Source organism: Coturnix japonica, chromosome 9 (genome assembly GCF_054131305.1).
Source record: "Coturnix japonica strain WE chromosome 9, WE-NBRP24, whole genome shotgun sequence".
In the NCBI taxonomy this organism is placed as follows: Eukaryota; Metazoa; Chordata; class Aves; order Galliformes; family Phasianidae; genus Coturnix; species Coturnix japonica.
The window spans coordinates 5,571,486-5,592,532 of NC_140671.1; the positions used below are offsets into that span (position 1 = coordinate 5,571,486).

The following is a 21,047-nucleotide window of genomic DNA, read 5'->3' on the forward strand; positions in this document are numbered from 1 at the left end:
TCCAGTCAGCTGGCGGCGTGCCTCGGGGGCGGGCGCAAGGAGACCGGTAGGAAGCGCGGGGCCGGGCCCGGTACCGGTGGCTGAGTGCGGAGAGCGGGGCCGTTCTGGTGTTAACCCCTGCTGGGGCACTTGTATCGCGGCTGTTTCGTCTCCCTGTGTCTCTGCGGTAAGCACGGCTTTCTTTGCTGTCTGTACGAAGCGTGGCCTGTCCCGGCCCCAATCCACAGCCCGGAGCTGAGAGAAGGAGCCGTTGGCCGCCGCTGAAGCGCGGTGTCCCGGGGCGGATCGCTGAGTGTGAACGGCCGTACCGGGCAATTCATTGGGGCAGCGCTCCGGGGCGGCTGCTGGGTGTACAGCCAGTGGGGGCGGCTCCGCAGAAGCTCGCAGCGAGCAGAAGCGAAACTGCCCGTGTAAGCATCGCTTTCGGTTCCCGGGAGGAACGCGGCCATGGCTGCAGTCATGGAGGAGCAGACCCAGCTGTGCGGTAACTGGTAAGGACCGGGATCTGGCGGTGGGGTGGGTGATAACATCGCTTTGGGGGGCTACAAAGTGTTAGAAGGCGTAATTCAACAAACAGCGCTCTCTAGAAACGTTTGGGTTTTTCTCTCCCCCCCATCCACGCTCCCCAAGTATTAATGTATTATAAAGCAGTTTTCCCAACCATTGCTCGAGTTCCTAAGTTACCAGGCAGCCGAGCAGCTACCACGGTACTCCAGTAAATACAAACTCTTGATTTGCAGTGATGTAGACACTGAGGATGTGATTCAAAGCTGTTCTCGACACATGTTTTTAGGCGTTAAGGACATAAAAACAGTCAGTATGTACGTGTTGAGGAGGCAGTTGTGTCTCTTAGATAAGCTGTTTCTCTTTAGAAGTTCCAGCATTGGTCATGTGTTTACTGATAATGGCGTAGCTTTCAGAAGTTGCATATTAAGTACAAGCAGCTGAACAAATACTCTTTTTTTTTCTAAGAGACATTGAAATGTGAGCAGTTTCTTGCAGTGTTAGTCTAGTTTGTTTGCTAGAAGCATATGCAGTTTACACGCTGCTGCAGGACCACACTGACTTACTAGGCTGTTCACTTCTTGGGGCCTGGCATAGGAGAAAACTGCATGCCTGCAGTGTTTTTCCTTTGTGGCAGAGAAGGGCACAAGGCAGTAGGCAGTGAAGGTAAAGATTCAGCATAACAGAGTTGGTTAGCTGATTTTTCCAAGCAGAGCAGTGCTGCACATCTTAGAGCCAAGTTGTTTTTGGGACGAAACTTATTTCAGATAAGTCTGTTGAAGTTGGTGATAACTTGTATAGTTATATTTCTCTTTCACGTGAGGAAATGGATCAACCTTGAACTTCAATGCCCTAAGATAAATTGCAACCTCTGCACAATACATATGTTCACATTGTGACTACATAGGAATGCTGAGGCCTGGCTTTCTCCATAGTTTCTTGGCTCTCTAAACAGGAAAACTCTAGAAATCCTTGTTAGGAGTTTTTCTTTGTAAATAATTACTGAAAATTGTTGTCAGGTTGTTTTCTGAGAAGTGATCTCTGTGATTTTCTCATAGCAAAAAGGACATTCCTGCTGCTAACTTCACCATTCATGAAATCCACTGCAGAAGAAATCTTGAAGTCTGCCGTTACTGCAATGAGTCTGTCCCAAAGTCTGAGATGAAGAACCACATCGAATCTGAACACGTGCAGGTGATGGCAGTGCTTCTCCCCTGGAGCTGCTGATTTCTGTGGCATTTAATCTAATGAGGTCTGTTTATTGTAGGTTACCTGCAAGTGCAGTATGAAGGTTGAAAAAAGCCTCTTGGAGGAGCACGAGGTTGGTGTACCTTATATCTAAACACACTTGAAAGATTCTGTGTGGTATTTCCAAATGCTGTTCCTAGAGTCTTTCTATCAGCCAGCACCTGGGTTCCAGTCTGCATCCCTTTTATTGAATGCTTCCTAAATTCGAGTTCTCTGAAAGAAGTTGTGGGAAACTGCCTGCTCAAGAGCCTTCCTATCAAACCATTATCTATGATAATAAGTAATTTGATCCTTTTTAGGGATCAAGATGAAAAATAGTAAAGGATTTCAGAAGTACAGAATACAATCATTAACTTAAAATAATAATAATAATCCATTCATGTTATGCATTTCTGTATCTGCTGCTATTGTTGAGTTTTAATAACTTGTGTCTAAACAGCCATCTGTCAAACACTTGTGACATAAACTACCCTGAAGCACAATGGGATTTTTTGGGTAACTGAATGCAGTTCTCTGCTGCCGTAGCCAATCTTGTTTTAAAGCTCTTTCTTTATTTTCATTTGGGCTCAGTGAAAGGCAGCTCTGGGAGTGCCATGCAGATCTGCCTATTGCTTAGGAAGCAAAATAGTTTTTTCTTTGAAGACGCATCCAGTCCAAAACACTGGAAGTTGTTTGTTCTGGAAGTTTGTGAAATACTTTTGTTTACAAAGTGGCAATGTGTTATTGCAGCATCTTCAATTATAACATGTATTTAATATATGTTTAGCTTCAGTGTAGTGTAAAGAGTGTGTGTAAGTGATAGTTGCTGAGTAGTAAATGTGTTGCAAGTCTGTTCCCTGATGTAATAAGCACTAATAAGTCTTTAAGCAGTACTTAAATGTGGTTGTGAAGAATGTTTCTTAAAAATTAACTTTAAAAAGCACTATGTGAAGCTGCTGTTAAAACATTGCAGGTTTAAAGGGAATGTTTTGAATGTTGGTAGTGCTTCAGCTGGCAGCTTTCTGACTACACAGGTTATACAGTGTATCATTCTTTTATTTCTTGTATAGTATTTAATTTCAGGCTGCTCTTCAGTGTAGCTCTGTATCTAGCTAAAGAAACAATAGCAAGCTCAACTCAAGTAAAGTGAGAACCTCCATTTACCTTTGCCTCCGTCTTCCATATGTTAAGAATAATCCCTCCTTCTTTTTTTAGACATCAGCGTGCCCTTTGCGTCCTGCAGTCTGCCAGCATTGTGACATCCAGCTTACTTTCAATAAGCTTCAGGATCATGAAAGTTACTGTGGAGCTAGGACTGAGATGTGTAGTGGTTGTGGCCTTAACGTAATGGTAAAAGATCTAAAAGAGCATCCCCAAGTCTGTGGGAAAGAGGTGAAGCGAGTAAGCAAAACAGTGCCTCACTTTGAGGCAGAGGATGCAGGTTTGCATGCCCTTCGAGACATTAGAAACCAGTTAAGATCAGATAACTGTGCTGTGCCTTTGTGGAGAATGCCCAGGGCACTAGAAAGGCAGATCTATAGCGACTCTGTAGGAGACAAAACACTTAAGGACATTAGAAGAAGAAATGTTTCAAGAACACAGAGAAATCAAAATCAAGGTAAGGTATAGATGAAAGTAATAACTTGTTTTTAATCTGCCATTTGCCAGGTGATCCAAGTAAAAGATTTATGTGATACTAAGTAAGAAAAGCTGTGGAGGCAATGAGTGTGGCACTATTTTATTGTGGAACAGAGCTGCAAAAGTATAAGGCTCCTAAATGGAGGACTTTTGAGGTAGCTGGTGAGATGACAGCCCAGGCAATGCACTGGGCTTTCACCTCAAGAAGTACCTAACTTTAAAATGATGCTGGAATTGTTTGCTCACTTTAAATCCTTTTGATTTTTATTTAGCAGCTCCACTCTTCCTTTAAGTAGAAGGCTAGGTAAGATCTGTATGTGGTTCGCATATGCAGTGCTGAGCATTTCTGCAATAACAGCCTGTCTGGACATAGCTGAGACTGTTATAAATGCTCATAAGCCTCTAATCTCCCACCTCCATGTGCAGAGGGTCATGTCACATTTAAGACATGCCCTTTCCATGAGCTCTCTGCTGAACGTGTGCTCTGCTTTCTGTTGTGGGCTACTCAGAGGGTTTAACACTGGAAAGTACTACACTGCAGTCTTTGCCATAGAAGACTGCCTGGCTTGCAGAAATAACTTTTGGGGTTAGTTAATGAAGCTAAATGCTTGGAGGACTGTAACTTGACCACTTGTACTGAGTTCTAAATTATCTTCTAGTAAGATTTTCATATGTCTATTAAGTTTTCTTGAATTTCTGATATAATCAAGATGAATGAAATGCTGGAGATATTTGAAACATGCCAGCATGGGGGAGGAGCTCAGCCTTCCACTAGACATCATCAGTTCAGTCTTGGGCCCTGTTCTGAAATGTGGTGGGTTTTTTGTTGTTGATTGCTTGTTTTTATGTATAACTCTACGACGAGGAAACATTTCATCATTTTCTTCTGTATGTGTATAATACCCATTGTCAAATGTAGTATCATTAAAAGGAATTTGTTTTCCCACTCACACATTAAAGAGACAAGGTTGAAAAGTTCCAGCCTCACAGAAAGTAGTAGATGAGTGTTAGAATTGAGCCTTGTTCACAAGGTAGGATACAGAACTTCTCTCCTTAACTTCATAATGTTTGTGTAAGTGGAACAACATTTTCTGTTCTTCTTTCTCCTCTTTTTGGTTGTTACAAACAGAAGCAGGATGACTGTTTTCCTTCTAATTTGATACAGGAAGTGTCCTAGGCTGTGAAATACTGAACTCCATGAGTGTCCGCACGTGAAACCCTCTTGGTTGAACTAGACTAATTTGCTTAAGTAATTGTTGCAGGTTTAACGTTACCTAAAATTTATATTCATCTTTTGAAGAGTATGGACTGGAGCAGCTGGAGAGAAATAAAAACACTAACTCACTTTATGAAGAGCAGAATGCCAATTTAGACCACATGTTGGCTCTTAGCCTTCAGAATGAGAATAATCCTCGCAATAATTCTGCGGCAGAGATTCACAGGGACGTCTGGGAAAACCACTATGCCAAAGAATCTGTGCCATCTTCCTGCCCCAATGAAACAGACAACTCAAATACCTTTCCTTATGACTCTTTATTGTCTTTGAACACTTCAGACCACTTGAAACGTAAGTATAAATGCTGTCTTATTAAGTCTGAGAGAGAAGGAGGATTCTTGGATGCAGAGTATCAAAGATCATCTAAGTAGATCGAAGTGAAGCTCTTTGAGACTCCCTCTAAATAATTGTTAAATAATTAATAGTAGGAGATTAAGCATGCCATTTCTTTCTTAAAAGTTATCTTCTGTCCCCTCAAAAACAGTAATACTTCTTTGAACAGAAGTAAAGCAAGACAGCAGGGGAGGAAGAACTAAAAGGTGTAGTGGAGCTCTGACCTTGATATGTTCATCCAGAAATTCTTTTCAACTCATAACAGTTCAGAACAATGCAAGGACAAGCACTGATATTACTCCAGGCCTTCAGTTCTAAGTGAAAACACTGGTGTACCTTTAGAAGCAATATAGGTGCCTGTGCTCATCAGTGCTAAGGGATTCATAACAACAGGCTTTCTTGCTGCCTTCCTATCATGTTTATTCTCAACACCTGTGAGAGACCTGAGGTGCCAAGTTAATTTGAAAGGGAAAATAGTATGAAGGGATTTATCTGGGGGCAGTAGTAGGCTTTTGTATCATATATTTGACCCCAAAACACTTTTCTGTCTCTGGGTGATATGGATTTACTCACAAAACTCAACAAGTGGGACTACAGTAACTATTTCCTTTGCATTTGCTTTGGTTGCTGTTCTGTGCTACAGTACAAGAATTTATTGCTTAGGAATTTTGAATCTAAGTTGATCCAAATGAAGCCAGGCTCTATATGGTAGAGGATATAACCATTATTGCTTTGCAGGTGATGAGATCATGTTGCCGTGTGAGTTTTGTGAGGAGCTGTACCCTGCTGAAGATCTGATTCTTCATCAGGTTTAGTACTTCTTTGTATTGTATCTAGGAGCTTGCAGTTAAGACCTGTTTGTTACTGTGACCGAACAAAGGTGCAGTGTTTGCTCAGTGATACAATTAAAGTCTAGTAATTTTATCTTTGCTCAGCATTATTTTTAAAACCCCTGTGTGCTAAATGAGATGGCTTACTTTTCTATGTTACTTGGTTAACAGACAGGTTGTAACCCAGCAAGTGCCTTTGCTTCCTTCAGTAAAAGAAGTTCTCTGGATCCACAAAAATATGATGATCTGCATAATATTGGGTACAACAGCTATAGGTCTGATTATTCATCCCGGTACCAAGCTGTCCAGGAAGAAGGAAACATTATCATTCCCTGTGAATTTTGTGGCATCCAACTTGAAGAGGAGATACTTTTTCATCATCAGGTAATAAACAGAGTGTCACATTTAATTCAAAAAGTTTGGCAAGTTCCATGTCCTTTTGGAGTGGAATATGGGAACCCATGTAACTGCCCCCTCTATCAGACCTTCCTAAATAAAGCCTGTTGGTAACAGCTATGCTGCTGTGGTATGCTGAGGCTCCTGGTGGGGAAAGAAAGAACTATTGCTCTGAAAGTTCTTGTGAAAACTAAAGAAAGAGCCCTGAGATTACACAATGTGAATGTTTGATTTACATGTGGGAAGTTGCACTGAAACCAGGCTGTATGAATCACAGCTGAGGTGGGAGTGGAGTACAAGGCTGTAACCTGTGTAGGTAAGGGAGGAGGTACACAACACAGACAGCTGTCAGGGTGATACTGGGAACCTGATCAGACTTACAGTGACAGGAGTTAAGGGCTGTTTGTCACATGCTTGGGACTTGCTTTTCAGAGTCATTGCTAGGTGTGGGGCAGAGTGCTGAGTAACAGTGCTTGTTGGTTGGTTGGCAGCAATGCCCTGGGTGCAGGGTGGCTGTGTTTTGCAGCTCTGGCTGGTGATGGCTTTTCTCCTTAGGGCCTGTGATAGCAAGTAACTGTTCCTACATTATGTGTGTAAGAGAAAGTGTGAGTGTCAACAAGCCAGTATCTTCCTCTTCCTAAAAACAAATCCCGAATAACCTTAATGTTCTTGACGGGCAATGTTCTGCCATGTTTTTATAAGAATAAATTTGAATGATCTGTCACTTAAATACCCAAATTAATGGTCTGCTGTAGGATCAATGTGACTTGCGCCCAGCCAACCCAGCAGACAACTTTGCATCACAGCAGCCACCATCTCCTCAAGACAACAGAGAGAGAAGAGAATCACCAGAGCTGGCTCGGAGACGAATCAGGCATCAAGGTGTGGGCAAAATACACTTGGGTGTATTGTTTACCTTTTCACTTTCAGGGACACTTTGTGTTCCAAGCTGAACAGATGCTCTTAGCTTTTTCTGTCTCCAAAATAAAGCATTCAACCTTTTACCGTTGTTCTAGTTCTGTGCATGAAAGATTAAATGTCTGAAACTCAGTATCCTTAGAAATCTCTTTAAGTCCTGTACTGCCTGTATGGAAGTTAGGTGTAGTTCTGCTATCTGGATGGATGTTGTGTTTACTGTTCCTATTAAGTGCCCCATTGTGTTTTTTTTCTCAGGAGATGTTTCTTCTCAGTGCTTAGAAGGCTTCAGGCAGCAGAGGCTCAATAATCCTACAGGAGGGAACAAGGCATTGAGTAATGCAGCAAATGCCAGGAGTGCACCACGGACCTCTTCTGGCACCGGGAGAACTAGTGATGCCCCGAACTCGAGAGGGAAGCCGAGGAAGGTGGCTGCTAATGAGGGAAGGCTGAAGAACAGAGGTGCGGGTGAACCTGCTGTTGGGGCAATAGCACGTGTAAGACCTACTCAGAACCTTCATTCAGAAACCTTCTCATCCAGCTCGTCCAGGACTTCTCCAGCCCAGCCAAGGTACTACTTTGCTTTGCTGGGGTGCTGAGAGCTGTCTGCAGTTTCAAGCTTTCTCTGGGCCTGCCCTAAATACTGAGGGAACTGTGGTGCAGCAAGGGCAGAAATCATAGTGCATTCATGGCTGAGCACTTTCTTTGCTGCTAAATCTACCTTGAATTATCACTAGGCTGAATCACACGTGGCCTTTTTAAAAATCTACTGTGTGTGTGTTACTGAAATGCCTAAGGGCAACTGAATAGAGGGTATGGTTCTGCTACAGAAATAACTGCCTTAAGATTCAGAAGAATGCAGGGCTTCGTAGAGCTTCTAAACCTCCCGTGTGGAGGAGACTGCTTATTCAGGAGTAACAGGGCTGAAATCAGTAGACTTGCTTCATCTGAAAATATCCCTGCTCTTTCTCTACAGCATCAGAAGTGAAGGAGGAAGGAAGCCAGAGATGTCAGATGTTCCAGTTGGCTTCAGGAGCAGGAAGGTGAAGGTAAGGCAGCCGGTACCTGATAGATTGGTGCTTTGCTCTATGTCCTGCAGTCAGCTCTTCAGTCTTTCAGTGTACAAATGTTACAAAGCATTTAGATGCTGCTGCCTTGTTTGTTGCTTGCTTGGCTCATTCTGCTGAATGGGACTGCTTAGGAAGAGCAAATGTTTCCTAGCAGTTTGCCCTCAAGTTGGTGCCGAGGTGAGACGGATACATTTGCCTCATTTTGTGATGAATATTGCTGGGATTTGAGCTACTTGCAGTCCTTCCTGCTTCAGCAAGGTTTTTCATCAATAGTTTTTAGCTAATACCTTTTGAAAGCAGCCTTTTTTCCCCCCTCCCTCTCCCTTTTAGGCAAAGCCCCGGAGCCCTGAATCTGGGTATCCAGAAGAAGAGTGATCTACCACACATGAAAATGTTACCTAGCACTCTACGCACTCTACTATGCACTATAGTACTTACTTATCTGAACGCAAGTAATTGCTATATTGCCATATCATTGAAAACTTTGTATGAACTTAAATTTTTATGGGCAGTGATCGTTTTATATATGTATTTTTTAATTTGTGAGCGTATACTACAGGTTTTTACTTCTGTGACCAACACTAGCGATGTTCTAAGATATGCATTTGCTAGTACACTTCTACTTAGGGAACATCATTCTGTTTCCATACTAGCTTTTTGCAGCACCCACTGAAGAGAATTTATTTTGTCATACTCATCTCTAGGTATGTTTCCTGCTTGCTCAGTGCTAGTTATCCTGAAGGTAGCAATGCTATGAGGATATGCAAAGCAAGCTCTCAGCCAGGACTAGGTGAGGGATGTGGGGCAGTAGCTTGTCAGAGCCCTCTGTGCAATTCTCTGTGCTGGTGCATGGGGAAACACCCAGTGCTGTGAGGGGGGGCTGGTCTGTGGCATATTGAATCTAGCCCTTTGGAGTAGTGAACAGCTAAATAGAGAGGGACAGGGAGCTACACTGCTACCTCACAGTTTCCTGTTGTACATGAGCAGCTCTGGATGGTCCCTGTGGCACATAAGGCAGCTGCACGTCCCAGTTTGTTACCTGAAAGGCTTAGGGCATCATGACTTCTATAGAGGATGAGCTCTACTCCTGGGACTGTATGGTAAAATGCTTTTTAATGCTGTATTAATTGATGCTTTTTAGAACTCCTTGTAATAAATTTGTCTAATGATGTCCTGAAATGTTGTGCACTGAAAGTCTGTTAATTTTTAAGTGATATTACACCCTCACAAAGCATTTTCAAACCCTTCTGCAGTTAAGTTTTATCACCACAGGCTTAACAAATCCAATTCATCAATTTATGTTCTTTAAGCATTACCTGCACTTGTCTTTGACAGTTTGCTTTATGAGAGCTGTTAGCATCCCTTTTGTCTGGCGCAGCATAAGGGAATTGGTGATGCACAGACTGCAGTAGGCAGGACTGAACTAATAGCTGCAGTCATTAACTGTGCACAGCATTTGGTATTAGCAGCAATAATTAGCGAGGTGCTGTTGCAGGGTATGGCAGCAGTAGCATGCAAGGGAGAGGATGAGAGGTGGCTGAAGTGGTCTCAGTTCTAAAACAAAGACATTTTATGGATGCTTCCACTACATGTAAGCATTTATTTTTACAAGAGAAGAAAGGTATTAAACAGGTAGTAACCAACCTCGCACTGGCATTTCTGGGGAGAGCTGCTAAGATAAAGGAAGCGAAGCTCGCTTTTCTGTTGTTTGAGAAGGTTTATAGGGTGTATTGGTTCAAACAGCATGAGGAAAAACTATAGAGCTGACACCATGGGTTACTGCACGATTTCTCACACTTGAGAAATAATGTGAACTATCTCAACTGAGAAGTATTAGCAATCATTTTACTTTACCTTTTGTACAAAATACCTATATTTCTGGTGAGAGTAAATACAAATTGCAGTGTATTAACCTAAAGAAGTGGGGTTAAAGAGCCTGAAACTTTACTTCTAGTACTTCTAATTCTCTTCATCAATGCAGCATCAACACTGGAGGATTACTTTAATTTCCAGCCCCAAATAAGGACACAATACATCTAAAGGGATGTTAAGAATCTCCTTTATGCAAGTGTACACTGTATGGCCAAGAGCACTTAACAGGTTAATGCTGTGTACGGTACCAAGATGGACACACACCAAGCTAGAACTAATACCCAGCTTCAGAGTTTTTCCATTGTTTAGTATAACTTTACATTCTGAGTATATATAAAAAAAAAAATCACAAACCAATCTTTGTTTTGACAAACAAGCCTATTACAGACAATGTCAAGTTCATTTAAAGCACAAGAAAGTAATGATGATTAGAAAAGCTTTTAATTAAAGGCCATTTGTGCTACAGTCAAACCACCGCAGCACTTCCCTCCTAGTAACTTAGAAACAAACAACTTATCCTCTTGAAGGGATTACACCATTCTTCAGGAAAAAACAAAGTCAGTGAAGGTTATTTATTCATGTGACAATTTTCCTGTATAAGAAGCTTCATTTACACAGCAAGGTGTAAACAGCATTGATTAAGTTTGTTATTTGTATTCATAAATAATTAATTGTAATAAATACGTATCAAGTAACTTTACAGCAGACTTTTCAGGGCCAAGATGCAGATATGTTCCTTTCAAATGTGCTCTTTGGAAGGAGAAGACAGACATTAGCAGCAGTTATCTTACAGCTGTAATCAGAGCCTTGGAAACCATTGGCATACTGAGTTCTCAAACACCTGCACGTGAGGTATTTGCAAGTCCACTTGAAGTACTGAGGGCCTGAAATGGGAGATTTAAAACCAACACAGAAACAGCAATTCAATCATTGGAAAGAAACCCCAAACATCCCACTGTCAGCAACAAGAGTTCTGTCATGGAAGTCAGTTGACGCTCTTCACACCTGTCTGAGAATGCACATCTGAGATGGGAACAAAATGGCTCTGAACCATTTGTTCTGCTCAGTTTTCCCCTTGGTCACTGAAGCTCAGTGTGTGTGTTTGCATTTATTCTGAAAGATTTCTCAGCTACATATATGCTTCTACCAGGAAATGGACAAGATTCAAGAGTAAATATTCTTCTTACATGTATTTGTTCCTTTGAAAAGGGACACACGCCATAGAAGGGAACACAGCTTTCCTAACCACAGGAGTTGGAGACTCTGTATGCCAGCAACTATCTCTACAACTGTTGCACACACATTTTTCCATTCGCTCACAGAAGAACAAGAATGTACACACTTGTTTAGGCTTTTCTCTCTCTTACTCGCACATTGTCTTCCAAATACCACACACTCATCATTCCCAATATTCACAATAATATACAATAAATACAGCTTTTTCAATTCCCATTACCACTGACAAGCCAAATTAGTGTATGCTGTCTTCTAAAGAGACAAATAATACCCACCTTGAAGCACAGTTACACACACATCATCATAGACCTTTCATGTGGTCGATGTGCACTAAGCACATCAGAAGAAAAATAAATAACTTGTAGCTCAGTACTGGCACTTAACTTACATATAGCACCGAGCCGAGTAGCACAGCAGTAATTTCAGTATGTTCTCTTCAGTTCTTCAGCACGTAGGTAGTTCTCACTTGTGTCTGGCTCGAAGTGATTAACAAAGCAATGCCTTATTTTAAATGCACCCATTACAGTGCAACGCAGTTTTCACATGAGCAAAGGTAGACGTGCACGTTGATGGGCTGTTTGGACACCACTGCAGAACACACCTTGTGACATACCAAAGCTTCGAGAATTGTCCTCTCCCCGTAACCTACCAAGATCTGTGAATATACAATAGAAGCTCTATCTTCCAACAAGCAACTTTGTGCCTTCCCCATCACCTCATCCTCCTTTCAAGTGTCACATTTATAGGATAACTTACTCTCTGAGATCATTTTTAGGTACAAATATGAGTTAAGAGTTAAACTCAGTGCTCGTCAGACCTCACCTGCAGTTCTATGCCCAGTTCTGGTCTCCACTAGACACAAAAGATGAGGATGGACTGGAAAGGGTGCAAAGTTGGTCCAGAAGGACCATCAGAGGGCTGAAGATCCTGCTCTTTTAGGAGAGCCTGAAGGAGTCAGGTCTTCTCACCTCACAGGAGGCTCAGGCAGGACCTCATCACAGTATTCCAGTACTGAAAGGGTGGCTGTATGCAGGTGGAGGCTCTCTCCTGAGAAGGAGCCATGTGGAGAGGGCTGGGGCAACAGTACAAGCTGCACTGGGAGAGGTTTCATCTTGATATAAGAATAATCTCTCACTGGTACAACCTCCCCGAAGGCACGGCAGCATCGTCATCACTGGATGGCCAGGCCATGGGACATCTCAGCCAGGCTCCCTGTCCCCACAGCAGGGCAGGATGTCCCTCCAACATGGGCTGCTCTGAGCCTGACTGTGATTCTCTAATTATTCTGAAAGCTTGTTTGGAAAGAGGATGAAGTCACAGATTATAAGCTCATTCCTTAAGCCATACAGAGAGAAGCCATTTTGTTTCTGCTAATATTTTAATTACAATGAAGAAATTATTTTGTTACTAAGCAAAGCAGACATTCAAGAACATGTAGGGCAAGAACGCCACTGAGTTATGTTCCTTTTCATGGTTCCTTCACTTGGAAACTTTCCTAATCAGAAGAGTCAAGCTGAAACCCCACGTGAATGGTGGCAGCTACCTGTGTGCTTGCTTAACGTTAAAAAGTTACAAGAAAATGGTGGAAATGTAAACATGCATTTTGGCAGCGTATTTTCTGCTCTAAAACCCAAGAAGGGCTGGAAGCCCTGCAACGTCCTGCAGCTGGGAGAGAGGCAGCGCCGTGCCCAGCTCTGGCTGGTAACCAGCAGCAATCTGCTCCCACACCAGATTCCTTCCACTCTGTACTCAGAAATGCTCTGCAGGAGGGCGATCTATGAGCCTTCACCTTGGAATTCTCTCAGCCTCAGAACATCCTCACTTTTTGTTGTGTTCACGTGGGTAATATCATTCTGAGTTAGAAAATTAGAAATGTACATGTTTAAAGGTTTTTCAAAATTAAATTATACACAAACCGGTCTTTACTAAACTATCCTACAAATATTTCCACAAACAAGGCAGCAAAATAACCAGTCCACCACAAAAATCTACAAATACAAAATGTAAGTCTTCCAGTAATTATTGTAACGGGAACAAAAGTTCAGAAAATAAATTAACCTCCAGCTGTCACACAGTGTTACAGGAGGTATCTGTACGCGAATGGAAGGGTTTCCAACATTAGCAGTCAAGAAATAATCCGGAGTCACCTCAAGGCATCCTCTGTCCCGCTCAGCCGCTGAGAGGATCCTCCCGGTAGTGGATGGCGTATCGGAGCTTCTCCAGCATGATGTCCAGTGATGAGTACTGAGGAAGTTTGATCATGAACATGCACGTTTCCACACGGATGTACCGAGAGTCCGGAGAACCTGAGTGGGAAGATGCACCAGGAATCTGAATGCACCTGCTGCTTTTTGCCTTGTTCCCCAAAAGCAAACCCCTCCCTGTGCTGGATACTAACAAATATCAAAAGGACAACATTCTCCCCAGTGGATCTCTGGAAGCTCAAGTAGTGCTGTACCTCTGCACAGCTCTGAGGCTGATTTCTGACTGTTCTATCACTTTAAAAGCATACAAGATAAATATCTGCCTTCTAGAGGCTACAGATGTGTTAAGCAGTTAAAATCCTCATTATGGCTCCTGCAGAATTACGTGTTTTAAAAATCTTTTCTTACAGCCACAATTATATGCCTCTTGCGGCAATCATTTGCACTTAAGATCATTTTTCAATTAAAAGCAAGAGGAATTGAGAACTGTGATCATGATGTAAGCAGAACTGATGCCGCTGTAAGAGACAGCGGACAAACCCACCTGCAGCTCCATCGGGGGGGGCTATTTTCATGGGGTAAGGTGGGACGTGGGCGGTATCGGGACCCCCATCCTTGCAAGGACACGTGAAGGGGATTCGCTCCTGGTTACAGGCGAACTTTATGAACTTGCAGAGCTCCTCCTGAGTGAACATCTCCAGCGCGCTCCAGAAAAACTCAATGTGCTGATCAGTTTCCATCAGTCCCACCTGGTACATGGTGTGTGCCTAGTGGAGAAAAAGCATGATATCCACTTCAGCTTTCTTCTCCCTCAATAAATCTTCCCCACTTACACTAAGACAACAAAAGGAAATGCTGCCTACACCTCCCTCCCCAAGGTCTTTTCATTACAAAATCCAACCATGGCAGACCATTAATACAAGCCACTTCGTATCTTTTCAACACATCAGCTTTCCTAACAGGCTTATCCTAGTCTGGTGATGTACATTGCTCCTGTTTCACAAGCAGGACTGGCACAGTTTATCGCTGCTGCTGCGTGAGGAGAACAGCAAACACTGCTAATAGTGAGAATATGTCACTCCACACGTGAATTTTAGATTTATAGAGCTTTTCATACCTTGAGAAACTCCAGGTTGATGTATGGAAGCCCACATGTCCTCAGCTCCATCTCAAGAGGGGTCAGTGTGGTCAGGAGCTGCAGGGGAATGATGGACCCAAGCCCAGCTCGCACTGCAGTCATACACTCCAGACTCTGCAGCTCACGCATTCTCAAGCTCCTGATTGCAGCTGCGTAAACATCCTTGTTCTCCCATCTGAAAGGGCAGAGATTCAAGAGAAGAGTGCTTAAGAACTCTGTTGCACAGCCCTCAAATTGTACATACATACAGGAGGGTTTTAAGAATATTCTGTTTTTGAATAATTGAGTCCCATCATTTATCTATTTGTGTTCTGATGCTTCTCAACTTATGTCTACTTCCTTCATCCTTCTCCTCCTCCTCTCTCATGCTCACGTCACCCACTTCTCACAACCCTTATATCTGGGTGTTCACTTAAGCCAGCATGCAGTTCATAAGCACTGCTCCTCACCTGCTTCTTATGGAACAAAATACAAGGAACAGTGCCAGAGATTCCAAGTTCCTTCCAACCAATGTAAAGCATTCCCAGACTGTTCCAGCCTTCAGCTGGTTAACAAAAGCTTCTTGGGAGAGCCTGGCTTTTGGAAAATTATTCCAGAGATGCTTCTTCCACATGTAACCCACCGCAACAGCCTGCCAAGAAAGCTGGTACTCACCCCACTGGGACGTGCCTGCCCCTGGGACAAAGCTCCACCTCTTCCCCTGTCATGGTCAAGTAGGTGAATTTGCAGCATGGCTTATTAGGACAGTCAGGGCTCTCTGTTGCTAGATGCTGAGAAGCAATTTCTGCACATAGAGCTTCCAGTTCAGTTTCATCATTTATCTGTCACAAAGATACAATACCCAATGACCAACATGTTGTAGTATCTTATCCTTGCAACTCACTCCATCTTAAGTTTTGTACACAACTGTATACTAAGTGCACTGATGATATACTGTCTGGAGACACCACAGACACACCAGCAGGCAGTAATTGCTTAGATTCATAATCATTTGGTTTGGCACTGCAGAGATTCAGCCAGTACTTCACAAACTAAACCACACCGTATCTGGCAGCACATGAGATCCAGCAGCTCTTCCAGTCATCAGGAAGCAACATCCCACACCTATAAGCTGAGACGCTTCATGGTCCTGCCCAGCTGACAAACACCTACTAGCAACCAAGTCAACCACTACCAGTCAGAAAACGTGGCTGTTATCAGAACAATGCACTTACAGGGGAAATTGTGAACAGAAAGTAGTAAGAGAAAAAAAATGCTTACATTTTCAAACTTTTTAATGTAGTTGTAGGTGAGGATATCAGCTTCCTGGAGATCAACATCGGGATCCAGCGGCTCTCCTACCAGGGTCTTCCAGAACGAGGGCAGCAGGTCGAGTGGCAGGGGAACATCTGCTCGAATTGCAATACCCAGAAGCTGCCCAAAGAAATGGAACAGCTGCTCCTCTGCGTAGGTGATGGGGCTGGGTGTCAAAATGTACTTCCCCTTCAGAGAAACAGAACAGAGCACACAAACCAGCCTTTAGCAACTGATTCGTACAGGGTGGGTCCATAAGTGAATGCTATTCTGCCAACACTGATTTGAACAAGATGAACACTGCTGAAGTGGCTACAGGAAGTTTTGCATGGAGGCGATGTATTATGCAGTAACATTACATCACAGTGCTATAACAACAATCAAAAGCAACGACATAAAGTTGGTTTCCTTTTACAAACTTGATTAATCAGCATTCACACAACTTTTATGTCCCTGTGTTAGCAGTTTGACAGCGAGTCTTTTAGCTGTGGGAAGTGTCTGAAGCACAGCCTGGATATGTAAAGCCAATTTTATTCTGTACTGCTGACCAAATTTGTTCTACTCCTATTCAAGCACATGCAACTTCATTTCCTTCATGGAGATATCCCACCTTGTTCTTGTTGACTGCAGAGCTTGGACACAACAGGAGAAGGGAGAGTGAGGAGCTCTGCAGCTCCTTACAGACTTGCCAGAGGAAGTGACGGAAAGATCCACCTGCAGGAAAGAGGGGCAAAAAAACAAAGGGCCTTGTTAATATTGCCATTTAATCCAGAATTTACTGTTCTGCTTCAAATCACGTCTCAAGCCTTAAGTTACGTGCTTAACCTCACCAGCTGCACAGACACATCACCCTATCAGTTATTCTACACATCTGCAAAGCAAGATTTTCCTGGCTCCTGTATAATCTAAGCCCATTTCTGGAATACATGCAAACTCACGCAGCATCCAAGGGAGCAAGCACCATGAAAGGAAGTCAACATGCAAACAGGTCCACATAAAGGAGAATTAAAGTAGTGTCAACAGAAAAGAAGGCAAAATAATCTTGCTTAAATGCCACAAGATTAACATTTAGCACTTTCTGATGATGAGTGGTACCACTGTGCCTCAAGGGGTCCGTCCCCTTCCAATTAGGTGAAGCAGGGCAGTAAAATGTCTGCTCCTTCTTGGATTCATTCTTTTAACTAGTCACATGAAAATCCTTAAGATGATTTCAAGAAATGTTGTTCACCTCCTCGCAAAAATACGTAAGATTCAGTTTTAATACCATTTACTGCAAAATCAAGGACAGATTTTAAAGCAGCAAAACCTCCTGCAGTTTCCTGTCACAGCCACCACCCGTTCAGCTCAGGACAAGCTGGAGCTCATACGTATCTATCAGCACAGCCTGGGTTTACAATGACTAAATATCAACCGACCTGAAGGAAACGTTCTTATGCAATGCCCTTCCCATGTTCCAAACGTTTTATTACTTTATTTCCTGTCTCTAGTCAGCAAAATTGTATGCCCAAATGCTTCCTGCTCTGTTAGCTAAGAGATGCCTGGATTGCTTAATTCCTGGATGATGCTTCTTTTTTCACCCCCATGAGCAGGAAAACAAACACAACAAGTGTAAATGCTGCTCCTTAAAGTTAACACAAGCCACAACCTGATAGAAACTCAGATTCCACCTGGAATCAGTTCTCACAACTGCACCGATGTGACCCACGCTGGTAACCCCAATCCCAACTTACTTGTTCCATGGACCTCCTCCCCTGTGAATCGGATATTGAATGCATACGTTGGGTCTCCCCCGCTGGCGAGTTTGACACAGAGCTGTGAGGATGGCACACAGGCCAGCTGCCGTGCTGCCTGGCAGAAGTAGGAGTTTTCTGAAGAACGGATCTCCCCTATTTAAAAGCAAACAGAAGAAAAATATAATCCCCACACACAGTATTTTGCATTAATAAGTGTCTGAGCTTCGGTAAGACAGGTCTGATGCCTTACAGTGGATTACAATGAATTTTGAAGAGGATAAACGTTTCCCTTACCTCCGACTATTTCCAAGGGATCCAAGGTGATTTCTGGGGCTGCGTGATCAGCAGTTCTTTGGACAGTGGCATTCAGCACTCTATTCATTACGGTGATTTTAGTGTCATAGAAGATTAAACCTAAATAAAGAAACACAAGTTTTGGTGCAGTTAATCTGTCCTTCTACAACATTATTTTCTGAAAATCGTTGATGGACGGTGATCAAACAATAACTGCATCTTCTTTAGGTAGATGGGAGACGGATGGCTAATCCACATCTTCAATTAGTATTTGCTACTGATATGTACTAGAAGAGCACTGGATTAGGACATGGCTGACCACAACTCTAACATTGTGTAAATAGATCCTAGCAACTCCACCAGTAACCACATAAATCAGGAACACTTTGCCAAATTGCTTTCAGAAATCAGATGCTTTTACAGTAATGACAGAGGAAAGATAACTCCCTGTCAGGCAACACCCATGCTCCCCCAAAGCTGACCTTTGGCCTCCTGCAGCAGCGCAGCGATGCTGTTACTGTACATCTCCGTCTGCCGAAGCTCCACCAGAGGTAAGAAGAAAGTCTCCAATGTCGTATTGAGAGACTGAAGCAGTGCAAACCGCAGGCGGAGACTTTCAACAGGAACACCTGAAGAAGAAAAGTTCAGCCAGTGTTGAAGATGCTCTCCACCTGCTGCAAAGGCCATCCTGCCACTGGAGCCGGTACAGGAGTCACAGGAGCTCTCATTTACACAGCCTCTCAAGCTCTTTGCACACCACCATGACAGCAGATAATGGAAGCACAGCAGTGAACCATGACATCCCTAATTTCACCAGATAAGTTCCCATTTCAGCCTGATCTAGAAGGTGTGCTTAGAGAGCACAGAACACTTGCAATGCATTTCTAACAGTGCTGCCAAAGAACAGCCAGGGGTCTCCTTGGAGGACCTGGACTCAGTGCTGCCCCGGCCCACAGAAGCATCTCCAAAGGAACATCCCAGCTGCTGCACGACAGCCAAGGCATTACCCAGTTCTGCTGTTGAGAAAAGCCTCAGTGCAAACATGGATGCAGGACAGTATGGTAGAGAGCACAGAAGGAGGAAGAAGAACTAGACAGCTATTTTAAGGCTACTCTGCAAATCACTGTGTTACTTTTTCTCACTTCCCCTGTGCTGGAGCAGGAAAGAGGAAGTTGCACTGAAGTTCTACCACGGGCAGTATCAATGCTGACTGTAGGGAGCAGTGACTGCTCTGCATACATGGAGCTATCTAATTAAAGACCTCTGATAAGCACCAATGCAAAGAGGGTATCCCTGTGTTCAGTCACTTCAAGCCTGGAGCAGCTCTTTGCTCAGTAAATGGACCTGAGAAAACCAATCTTGTGTGGAAACAGAGAGCCTGGATGTCCCTGAGAACCTCTCTCCACAAGATTCAGCAGTTCCAGCAGGTGCCTTTTCCGACACAGCACACAAACAGTGTGGGAGTAAGAAGACAAAACAAGAACACCACAGAACGTATTAAATTCTAAACACTACAAAGCATACATACTCAACAGACAGGAGATTCTAGGATCTGCTGCATCAGCTGGATCCAAATATACTTCATGTGGATGGAGTCGTGCTGGTGTAATTGCGAGGTGACGACAAAGCCTGTTAATGTACTGAACGAGAGCCACGTCCATTTCCAGAGTCCATTTCCGAGATGCTTTCTGGGCATGTCTTGCATCAATGCAGGCACACCTGAAATGCAAATGGCATGACACCTGCTGGGACATACACGGTACATGGAGTAGGAACACTCCTTTAAAGAGAGCACATTAAGTAGTGCCATCATCTTCTAGAGGAGGTTTAGAACTTACCTTTCAAAGTGCAGATCATACCCACAGGACAGAATAGCTCTCCACACACTACGGATATCCTGCTTAGATCGGTCAACGACAAATCTGTGGAATCCATCCAGAGTCAAATACTTCTCCTCAGGAACTGGAAGTAGAGACAGAACCATCAAACAGGTAATGACTTAGTATACAGCCTACACACCACACAGGAAAATGGATGGTGTACAAGGTGGCTACATGCAGCTTAAGCATGCCAATCTAAAAACACATCTGCTTTCTAAGGTGCTAACGCTGCAGAAGAGTCCTATAGAGTCCCTACCTTCTTGTTTCTTTGTGGGAGACTTTTCAGGGTCCTTCTCTTCAGGTTTGCTCTTCTCAGGAGACTTTGGCTTCACAGTCGGTTTCTTCTCGCTCAAAGCAGTTCGGCTAAGGGACGAAATGAGTGTTAAAGTTTTCTTATGTCTGTTCAAAACAAGAATGCTTTTGAATCCCTTTTTCCTCTTCCAATAGGTACAAGGAAATATAGAGGAGAAAACAATCTAGATCCTAAAGAGAAGGTTTCCTAACTGCCAAGAAGCTGAAGAAACTCACCTGACACTGTTGAGCACGGACTTTTCTTTTGTAGGTGGTTTTGTAACCGGGCGCTTAGTGCTCACAACCTTCACTGGATGCTGTTCTTTACCAGCCTTGTTGTATTTGCTCTTGTCAAATTTTGGCTTGGGCACACCATATTTCCTTAGAATCTTCCAACACAGAAAATGAATAATTAACCAGTGCTTTTGAGTTACACGAAAAGATCCTGCAAAGAGCTTTCAAAGCACTACCTGAGTAAGCTGGTCCTCCAGCACCTTCTTTGGAGGGCGGACGTTTGTGAAGAACACATGCAGAAGGTTTCCAGGAGTCTGTGAATTTATCTGCTCTTTACTAAGATATATATCAGCAACTTTAATGGGTTTAGTTGGAGTCAGGCTCAGCATTTGCTCAGAATGGACACAGCTTTTAAATATTTCTGTAAGGACCTCCCGGGCACCAGGGACCAATTTCTCACCTAATAACAAAAACACAGTGAAATGAGTAATGAGCTTTGCCTTCAGATAAAACATTCTATCACACAACAACTGGTGCGTGACCAATAGAAGAAACAGCTTAGAAAAGATCTACTAGCAGATCTGACCCCTCTGAACTCCAACACCCTGTTTTTAACAGAGAATCAAATGCTGTCTTTTGTTCTGGGTTAACAATAATTACCATTTGGATAATCGTAGAATCTG

The 21,047-nt window shown here is 43.2% G+C and overlaps 2 protein-coding genes across 7 annotated transcripts in view; one reads left to right on the forward strand and one right to left on the reverse strand.

Moving 5' to 3' along the window:
- The first annotated feature begins 48 nt into the window (after positions 1-48).
- Positions 49-9,368, forward strand: TRAFD1 (TRAF-type zinc finger domain containing 1). Its single transcript, XM_015877784.3, has 11 exons — positions 49-491; positions 1,563-1,698; positions 1,772-1,825; positions 2,947-3,349; positions 4,670-4,936; positions 5,717-5,787; positions 5,980-6,192; positions 6,960-7,086; positions 7,378-7,690; positions 8,096-8,168; positions 8,520-9,368. The coding sequence occupies exons 1-11, from the start codon at positions 448-450 to the stop codon at positions 8,562-8,564; spliced, it is 1,746 nt and encodes a 581-aa protein (XP_015733270.2). The 5' UTR covers positions 49-447; the 3' UTR covers positions 8,565-9,368.
- An 863-nt stretch (positions 9,369-10,231) lies between these two features.
- The window catches only part of HECTD4 (HECT domain E3 ubiquitin protein ligase 4), a 60,904-nt gene continuing 50,088 nt past the window's right edge, over positions 10,232-21,047 (reverse strand). For all 6 annotated transcript variants that reach the window (XM_085555803.1, XM_015877752.3, XM_015877754.3 and 3 more), the window contains exons 63-76: positions 20,601-20,824; positions 20,368-20,519; positions 20,096-20,202; positions 19,798-19,921; positions 19,488-19,678; positions 18,442-18,588; positions 17,960-18,079; positions 17,663-17,818; positions 16,543-16,646; positions 15,900-16,121; positions 15,294-15,460; positions 14,619-14,814; positions 14,046-14,268; positions 10,232-13,603 (exon numbers count right to left, since the gene is read on the reverse strand). In XM_085555803.1, the coding sequence (XP_085411929.1) occupies positions 13,467-13,603; positions 14,046-14,268; positions 14,619-14,814; positions 15,294-15,460; positions 15,900-16,121; positions 16,543-16,646; positions 17,663-17,818; positions 17,960-18,079; positions 18,442-18,588; positions 19,488-19,678; positions 19,798-19,921; positions 20,096-20,202; positions 20,368-20,519; positions 20,601-20,824 (2,270 nt within the window). In that variant the 3' untranslated portion in view covers positions 10,232-13,466. The remainder of the gene's footprint in view (positions 13,604-14,045; positions 14,269-14,618; positions 14,815-15,293; positions 15,461-15,899; positions 16,122-16,542; positions 16,647-17,662; positions 17,819-17,959; positions 18,080-18,441; positions 18,589-19,487; positions 19,679-19,797; positions 19,922-20,095; positions 20,203-20,367; positions 20,520-20,600; positions 20,825-21,047) is intronic.